Source organism: Phlebotomus papatasi, chromosome 2, assembly GCF_024763615.1.
Source record: "Phlebotomus papatasi isolate M1 chromosome 2, Ppap_2.1, whole genome shotgun sequence".
NCBI classification, from domain to species: domain Eukaryota; kingdom Metazoa; phylum Arthropoda; class Insecta; order Diptera; family Psychodidae; genus Phlebotomus; species Phlebotomus papatasi.
Genome location: NC_077223.1, coordinates 103,579,155 through 103,588,532, shown reverse-complemented (window position 1 = coordinate 103,588,532; position 9,378 = coordinate 103,579,155). Strand labels below are relative to the sequence as shown.

General features: G+C 35.9%; 1 protein-coding gene across 1 annotated transcript; it reads left to right on the top strand.

The window, feature by feature from the left end:
* The first annotated feature begins 442 nt into the window (after window positions 1-442).
* Window positions 443-8,189, top strand: LOC129801107 (uncharacterized). Its single transcript, XM_055845869.1, has 2 exons — window positions 443-515; window positions 7,342-8,189. Exons 1-2 carry the CDS (start codon window positions 443-445, stop codon window positions 8,187-8,189), a joined length of 921 nt encoding a protein of 306 aa, XP_055701844.1.
* The last annotated feature ends 1,189 nt before the right edge of the window (window positions 8,190-9,378 follow it).

Sequence of the window (9,378 nt, the reverse complement as noted above, 5' to 3'; positions counted from 1 at the left end):
AGGGTAGGCTCGGGCTTACCAATAATCTGCTCGTCTGTGAGTCTCTGTTGAGGAGGATTTCTCACCCTTCTCGGCTGAAGAGGCAATTGAGCTGCCGGACGGGTGTTGTCCTGTCTTCGTTGCGATATCACAAATACCTCTGGATCATCTCTGGATGTTCTGGTACATCTTCTGGGCTGTGGGATTTGATCTTCTGGCTTCACAAGGCCATCTGAAAGGAAGACCTTTCAGTAGAATTTTGTATTTTTCATAAATCTGAGGACATCTTACATCTCCTAGGATTTTCCGCCGAATTTGCAGTAGTAGTAGTTCTTTCACTTGATCTACGATCTCGACTATTTTTTCTCCTGGAGTGAAGTACAACCTTCAAACAAGTACCTACGTTATCACTTAAGCCTGCACAATAAAATTTTAGGATAATCATCTCACCACAACAACAACAATGACCACAACTGCAAGAGTCACACCCAATCCCACAAAAATTGCCATATCTTCCTGGGAGAAGGAAGACCAAGGCACATAAAGAAAGGCACAACTTGAAGAAAGTACACACTTCTTTATCGATTTCCGATGCTAAATCCGTTTCAGATAAGATTAGAATCGAAAGAATACCTGTACGACAGGGAAGATTTCCAATAAAATGCGAGTAATACGATGTTTCTTCATTAATCTACCTTTTCTTATAAGGATAGGTGTTCAAATTTCATATCGCAAATCATACAGGATAGATTGCCTATTGGTCATGATATGAGTTCTAAGAGTACCAATAGGTGTTCCTTCGACCCTATCTATCAGAAACATGTATGAGAAATTTTTACAACACATTGATTTTTTTATGCAGTAGTCTCTGGACAAGGTTAGTGAGAGAATCCGAAAGATAATAGAAGCAATCGATCTAAGGAAGTTACTCGAAAATAGTCAATTTGGCCTTTAACTCTTTCGCGTCACACTTTTATTCAGCAGATGAATTCATGTAAAATTGAGTTTTTCCTAATGCTTTATGATCAAATATAATAGTTCAGAGAGGAAAAAAAATTTCCATTGCGTGAAAACTCGGAAAAACCCGGGGTCAAATATGACCCTATTGTCCTCAAGGGAAGTGTACATGTACATACCATTTTCAAAATCTATATCACGGGCTTTTTAACTCTTTCGCGTCATTAGGGTCATATATGACCCGGGGAAAAAACAATTTTTTTTGACTATTTACATTAATTGAAATCTATCTGTTTGTGCACGACATCATAATAGAAGGATGTAAGATTCTTGGCTAATTTTCTCAAGACTCCAGATATTCAGGAAAAGAAAATATTTGAGATTAAAAATCACTAATTTCGTACTTTGTAAAATGACTTTTCTCTTTCAAAATTTTTTATATTAATTTATTTTTTCAGCAAAAAGTTCTTTAGAAACACAAAATAGAATATCCAAAGATTGTATATAGCATATTTTGATATAATAAACTACTCTCAATTTTCCAGAAAAGCGTGTAGAATTTTCCGGGTCATATATGACCCTATTGTCCCCAAGGGTAACAGTGTTTTCGTCCCAAACCTATAGCGAAATGTAGTTGGGACATTGTTTTTCTTTGTGAAATGCAGGTGGGACATCTTGCTCCTGGACATTTCATCTTATATCTGATGAATTATAACATATTTTGCAATATTTTAGATTATTCTGCAAGCGTCTCATATTGTGCAATTGTAATTGTGTGTGAATAAATAGGTTCGCGGAAACCTCGTATTTTACATTTCGTATTTTACATCTTCGTATTGCACATTTCGTATTGCGGAAACTTCGTATTTCAGTACATTTCGTATTTTACCATTTCGTATTTCACATCTCGTCTTTCATACATTTTGTACAAAAATTGAACATTTCGTCTGCCATACATTTCATACAAGCATATCAACCAATAAAATAATAGAATTGTAGTTTTATAAGGTCAAGGGCGCTATGCGCCTCGGGTCTAAGTTTGAAGTCGAACATCATGCTTTTTAATTATTCATTTATTTAAAATTTTTATGTAAATTTCCAACTGCTTCAGCAAATATTTCAAATTTTACCACCAAGTCTGGAAATATTGGTAAATGTTTACAATATGCTCTTAAAACCCATTTGAGCCTTTTATTCATAACTTTATCAAGACATTAGATGGAGATTTTATAAAAGGGAAACGTGACCATTAAAATGGATTTTATAATAATTCCTTAAGTTTTTTTTGTAGATATATCTTGTGTAGCCGGGCTTTTGCCCTGAAAGATTCTTTATGGAGACCAAAGCTTTTCGCGGCCAATTGCCCAGCACCGCCCAGGCTCTGTGCCTCCATCCGATCTCTTCCAGGCCATGTTACCGACTGACTGACAGTTATCTCTTGTCTTATCTCCTGTTATCCTGTTAACCAAGGCCAAGCTCACAGACGACGAGCAACCGAACCAGTAAAAGGCCTTGCTTGGAGCGGGAGGCGGGAAATATGAAGTTGCTGCGAACAGTGAAGGGATAGCCGAGCCATTGCCCTTAATTCGGGCCTACCCCCAGCAACGAAAGTTCCCTGTTTGAACACCATTCAGCAAACGCGTTCGGAACAGGGTTCGCTTCAATGTAAATCCTTACGGCGTGGGAAAAAACGAACGCGGTTGAAGCAATAGTTCTCCTTGGTGGCCACCACTTTCTGAACATTTGGGAGGCCGTGACCGTCGGGAAATGTCGAACAGGGAACTCTTTCGTTGCTGGGCCGCTCAGACCTTGCCGATTAGGGCTGAAATAGTTCCTAAACCAGGGCGTTAATTAATGGCTCAATGCTGGGTCCCCTTACCCTGTGTCAGACGTGTCGTTTTTATTTATTTTTTTTATTTTATATTCTTTTTATTTCTTTCGTTTTGTTTTTCTATATTTTTGTTTCCGTGCCTTTGGTTTTTTTCATATCTGAATGTGGAATACGACGAAGTTGAAAGAAAATAAAATTCGTAAATTTTATTTTATATAGAAAAATTTTATTGCTAAGATAGTGAAAACTGAAAATTTTGAGAAATTCCGCGCAAAAATTTAATTATAGATCGGTTCGAATAGTCGTTTACGACTACTTTAATGCAATTTTCGACAGCCGCATACTTTTTCTTGTACGGATTTCATTAAAAAAAATGTTTGGCAAAAAAACGTAATATATAAATAGGCTGCAGTTTTATGTGATAAAAAATAGAAATTTTTAAGTGTTAGAGAAACTTTCCTCCTGATAGCGAAATTGAGCTCGGCCATTGCCGCTCTGAATAAGGATAGGGAAGTGAGTGTGTATGACAGCCTGCTGATGATAGCTGCGTTAGTGTGCGACTTTGAGAATGCTCAGTTGTTTGCATGCGAAATGCTCCCACATTTTCTTAGTTTTTCGATAATTTCTTAAGTTTTGGTGAAAAAATAACATTCAAATGTGGAGGTAAAATCCACTTTTGCCCGCCGTGTAGGCAGAACTGGGGCTTGCTCTCACTTGCTCGCAACCCCTCTTCGCTTGTTCCCGAAACTAATCTGACTGAATGGGCAGTAAGATAACTCCTTTCTCGAACTTTTGGAGAGAATGTCTTCTTCTCTCGCTGTCTAGTGATCGACTAACACTGAGGGTGAGCGAGGATCGAACCGAGCAAGCGGCGCTAGCCGGCGATGATAACATCACGAAACGGAAGAATGCCACAAGCGGGAGATTTTAAGCTTTAGGTGTCGGGGGAACTACCACACAAATTCCTTAAAACAAGTAATTTTTTAACATATAGTGATGAAAAACTAGTGAAAACAGTCCAAGAAATTATTAAAATCGCTAAAAGAACGAAAAATAACCTAAATTTTGAAATGTCAAATGGACTCCGATATTTTGCTTGGAAAATAGGGCCTAAGTTATTAAATGGGGCTTCGAAATTGGTAAAACTTGGTTCTGTGATTCATGTCCAATTAGTCTTCAGTGATTTTTGCTCGAAATCTAGTCAATTTTTAATAGTTTTAACGAAATCAAAATACACGGTGTCAAAGGACGAAATGTTCACTTGGACTACCTCCATCTCATATCCATTAATAATAATACAGAGCGGCAATGGCTCGGCTATCCCTTCCCTGTTCGCAGCAACTTCATATTTCCCGCCTCCCGCTCCAAGCAAGGCCTTTTACTGGTTCGGTTGCTCGTCGTCTGTGAGCTTGGCCTTGGTTAACAGGATAACAGGAGATAAGACAAGAGATAACTGTCAGTCAGTCGGTAACATGGCCTGGAAGAGATCGGATGGAGGCACAGAGCCTGGGCGGTGCTGGGCAATTGGCCGCGAAAAGCTTTGGTCTCCATAAAGAATCTTTCAGGGCAAAAGCCCGGCTACACAAGATATATCTACAAAAAAAAACTTAAGGAATTATTATAAAATCCATTTTAATGGTCACGTTTCCCTTTTATAAAATCTCCATCTAATGTCTTGATAAAGTTATGAATAAAAGGCTCAAATGGGTTTTAAGAGCATATTGTAAACATTTACCAATATTTCTCAGACTTGGTGGTAAAATTTGAAATATTTGCTGAAACAGTTGGAAATTTACATAAAAATTTTAAATAAATGAATAATTAAAAAGTATGATGTTCGACTTCAAACTTAGACCCGAGGCGCATAGCGCCCTTGACCTTATAAAACTACAATTCTATTATTTTATTGGTTGATATGCTTGTATGAAATGTATGGCAGACGAAATGTTCAATTTTTGTACAAAATGTATGAAAGACGAAATGTGAAATACGAAATGGTAAAATACGAAATGTGCTGAAATACGAAGTTTCCGCAATACGAAATGTGCAATACGAAGATGTAAAATACGAAATGTAAAATACGAGGTTTCCCAATCCCCATTTTGAATACCCTCCTTTTTTTGCTTTCTCAATGGCTCCGCCCCTATGGCACTGATCGGGCTCAAATTTTAGTATGTTACAGCTGGGCTTTAAAGCTTTCGATCAATACCAAACTTAAGATCCTCTGACTCCCCTGACCCGAGCTATAAGGGTCCAAAAATTTCTTAAAATGGCCATAACTCCGGTTCCAATTTTCTCTCATGAAATGCCACTCCTCTTTTGACATTGGAAGTTCGGAAAAGCATCGCTAGAGACGCTATTATTACCATTATTAACAAACAAAATTTTTCAATTTTTCTAAGTGAAATAAATCAAAAACTCCATTGTGCATCGGGCTCAAGTTTTAGTATGTTTTAAGTCGCTCGATAAACCCTGACCTGAGCTATTTGACGCTACAACTTTCTAGGACATTTGAACTTCGTTTGAACTCTAGGGGCGCCATAATCGAAAAACCAATTTTCATGTTACATAAACTCAATTATCTCGATTTTTGCTCAACCGATTTTGATGATTATTTCGGCATAATTGTTAAATACAAAATTTGCATAATTTTACGAATTTGATTCAAGATTAACTGAATGGCGTCCCCTAACTTTGGCACTAAATCGAATTTGCATGCATTCCGAGTTAGTTCACGTTACGAAACTCACCTACAATAAGCTGATCTAGGCATATCACTAGCTTTTCCACTACTTCAGTCAGGAACTCGAAATGAACCGAATTCGTCCCGTTAGATCCTTCAAAATGTACACTCTTTTTCTTTGAATTATGTATAGTTAATTTGCCTGTACCTTATAAAAAAATATTCAACACTTTTTAAAGTATTTTCGACGAAATAAAATTGATTAATTTTTATTTTCTTAAGTTTGGTGTATGACCTAGGGTCCAATAGTTTAATAAAAAATAGAATATCGGACTTTTCTGATTGTACACTCCTTTTTTTTATTTCGTTATGGATTATAACGAGGCGTGATCTGAAGTTATTTGCAGGCGGATCTTAAATAATTGGTCAAATTAAAATTTCTAAATACCAAAAACTGCAATTTATTAAAAAAAAAAGTGAAAGAGTTCTCGTTGCTTATAATTATTCTATCTGTAAATCAATAGAATTAAATTTTATTAATTAGAAAATAAAGTAGAATCGTCCTTAAAACGGAATATACATTATATGCCTACACTGCCTACATATTAGTCTTTGGAAATTACAGGAAACCAATAGGGGAAAGTACTCTCTCTCTTCGAAGGTTCATACCTTCGAATAATGTGAATTTTCTTTTATTTTTCATGAGAGACTTACCTACACATTCCTAATAAATATTAGTTAGTTTATGATCCATTATTGATAATTACGTGATAATTATGTGTAAGTTTCTTAAGAAAAATAAAAAAAAATCACATTCGAAGGCATGAACGTACGAAGGGAGAGCACTTTCCCATACAGTTTTTTTCATTTTGTGAATTTAATGTACATAGAATTTAATAAATTTTTTCTTTAAATTTTTCCAATATTCCTCAATGAATTGCTTTCCAAAATTTAACACTTTTTATGCATGCTTCTGCAATAATTTTCAAGATGCAAAAAATACTTTTGCTGTGGGTATTTTTGTGAAACAAGGAACTAAGTAATTAGAAGTGATCCTGTGCTATTCTTATTGCAAAAAGATTGGGCTATTATTTGACATTAAAGGAAATTTTGCCTTTTTGTAGAAAAAGACATAAAAAAATGAAATAGTTTCGATGTTTAGTGCTCTAACTGTGTTATCACACTTGTACATTAAAATTTTAATATGATTCATATTAATTGTCGCTGGTAAGAGTCCAAATGTGTAATTTGTGTGTTTGAATCATTTTATATTCAAAATTTGATCTATTTGTTGATAAAAAGGTAGACTTGGTTCGCAAAATTTGACATGAATTGAATTATAGCATTAATGCGAAAAATTAATGCGATTTTCTCTTTAATTTTTTAATATGAAAAATATTTATGCTTTAGACAAATTTAAACTTATTTTTGCAGGCCAAGTCCACTTCTTTATCAATAAATAGAAAAACCCCAAATATTAAGTGAGTCAAAGACACAAATAACATATTTGGACGCTCACAAGCGACAATTAATGTGCGATTCACATTAAAATTTTAATGTGCAAGTGTGATAACGCCGTAACAAATAGAAGAGAAATAAAGTTCTTTGATACTCTCTCCTTAAAAAATACTAATACGGGCTTCAGAACTAAAGCTTATCTATCTGGCTTAACTACTTCGGAAACTGGGCTAAACCTCCTGTCTGAAGCAGGCATAAGATTGATTTGATACTCATGTAATTTCCAAAGAGCGATATTTTAATTGTATCCAACACTGAATTACTTAGAACTCTAAATCGAATTTGCAGGCATTTATAAAATCAAATATTTTAAAAATCTGAAAGATCAAGAAGTAATTTTGTTCTAAAATAGACTTTTAAATTATTTTTGCAGATAGTGATAGCAGAATCTTCAATCATAAAGGTGGACTTCAAGTTCAGGGGAACAATGCATTATCCGGAGGCGGATATCAAATGGGAGCACCTCAGGAGCCTTTTATGAGGCCTCAAATTCCCGATTCCTATGCAAGAGGACAAATGCAACAGCAGCAATCCTGGCTCCCAGATCGATATGGAGGGAAAATGTCTGCAAATTCAATGGACTGGCCACAGCAATCTGTGGATCAGGGACCTGTTCTTCAACAGCCACCTGCAATTTTGGCACCAGCAGCACCCCAAATTCCCCAATCGCCCCAACTGACAGCCACTCAAGTGGAGCTCCAGCAGCAGCGTCCAGATTGGCCAATTGTGCCACTAATGCCGGTACAACCGCCCAAAAATCACCCAGAAGAGAGTCCAAAGCAACCAGTGAGGACAGAACCAAAAAGCAAGACAGTGGATGATAGCGAAGAGGCCCCTGGCAGTGAATATCAAGATGAGTCAGACGATGATGTGGAAATGAGAACAACAACAGCAGCCCCAAGAAAGAAGAATAGAAAGCATAAAAAGCCAAAAGAAGGCCCCAAAGAGAAGACAACCAAGGTCACAGATGTCGATAAACCACTCCATGAGCAACTCAAAATGATTCACAATGATTTGGAGATGGAATTTGTGGATCACGATGGTGAAGCCGAACGTCCGGGTGGTGCAGTCCTGTCCCTCACATTGGGCATCATCGTTATGGCAGCCCTTGCTATCCTTGTGGGCTGCAGGATGCGCGTTGTTGGCCGAAGAATTCGACGCGGTGGAAAGAGTCAATATGCCCATGATGCTGATTTCCTCGTAAATGGCATGTATCTCTAAATTCTAAATGTTTATTTTTTTTTTCAAACTTTTAGCTGCAGCATTGCTAAAAACCAAAAAGATCTCAAGTGGCAGATGAAGAAAAGTGATGAAATTTGTTACATAAATTATCATGTTCTTTCCCTTATAATTTTATTTTCTAAAATAAATCTTATTTGTGTAACAATTGAAGCACATGGTTTTTCTTCTCTTCATTTTGTCCCTTATTACAAAATATATTTTACATACACCAATCGCTTTGTTTCTTTACGATTATAAATTATAAAAAGGAGCAAAAGATTATGTCAATTTTCTTTTACACACACTATGGGTTCTATTCTGCGAATAAAGATAAAGATAAATATAAAGAAATAAAGATAAATATAAAGATTTGGAATTCTGCAAATAAGATTTCAAAATAAAGCTGTCAAATATCTTTATTTTTAGCTTGGATAAAAATAATTCAAGCTTTGGTATACACTGTAGCCGATCGGCCGCAAAGTTTCACAGTAACGGAAATATCCATGGAATTTTTCTCCAATTTTTCCGCGAGAGTTTCCGTGGAAATTAACGCTAATATTCTGCTTGGAATTCTGCGGAGTTATCAGCTTTTTTTGCGTGCCCATCAAATCATTGCTCTATCTGCCGATTTTACTCGGAGGTTTTTTGAATTTTAACGGTATATTGTGTAGAAGTTATAAAGAAAATGGTATGCTCTGCTTAACAAGCATTATCGAGTACACATTTTAGATAAGTAAAAAGTTGCGAGCAAAAATAATAATTTCTTAAAAATCGCCAATTGAATGATACAAAAACACGAAATTTAGGTTGACATTCTGCTTAAAGTTTTCACTTCACTATTCTGGACTTATAACACGACGTCGCAGAATTCTTTATTTTATATAAACACTGTGATATCACTAAGAATAACTCTATAGAATTTTGCAAACTTCAGTGAAAAATATTCCATCTTTTCTGACACAGCTGTTTGGAAAGTCTGGAATGTAGAAAAATCTACAGAAAATCGGCAAAATATCTACAAGAATTCGTCAGAGTATGCACTAGGATTCGTCAGAAAATCTGCAAAAATTTCTGACGAATTTAGTCCCAAGCCCAAATAAAATTCGTAGGAATATCTACAGATTTCTCGGCAGATTTTCGGCAGAGGTGTAGATATTTTCTACAGAAAATTTAAAGATATCTGACGAAA

What these genes read in the sequence shown, in the direction of transcription:
- LOC129801107 (XM_055845869.1), top strand. Translation starts at nt 443, where the DNA reads ATGACCACAACTGCAAGAGTCACACCCAATCCCACAAAAATTGCCATA. An exon ending in CTGGGAGAAGGAAGACCAAG is followed by an intron (nt 516 to 7,341) that starts GCACATAAAGAA and finishes TTATTTTTGCAG; the next exon opens with ATAGTGATAGCAGAATCTTC.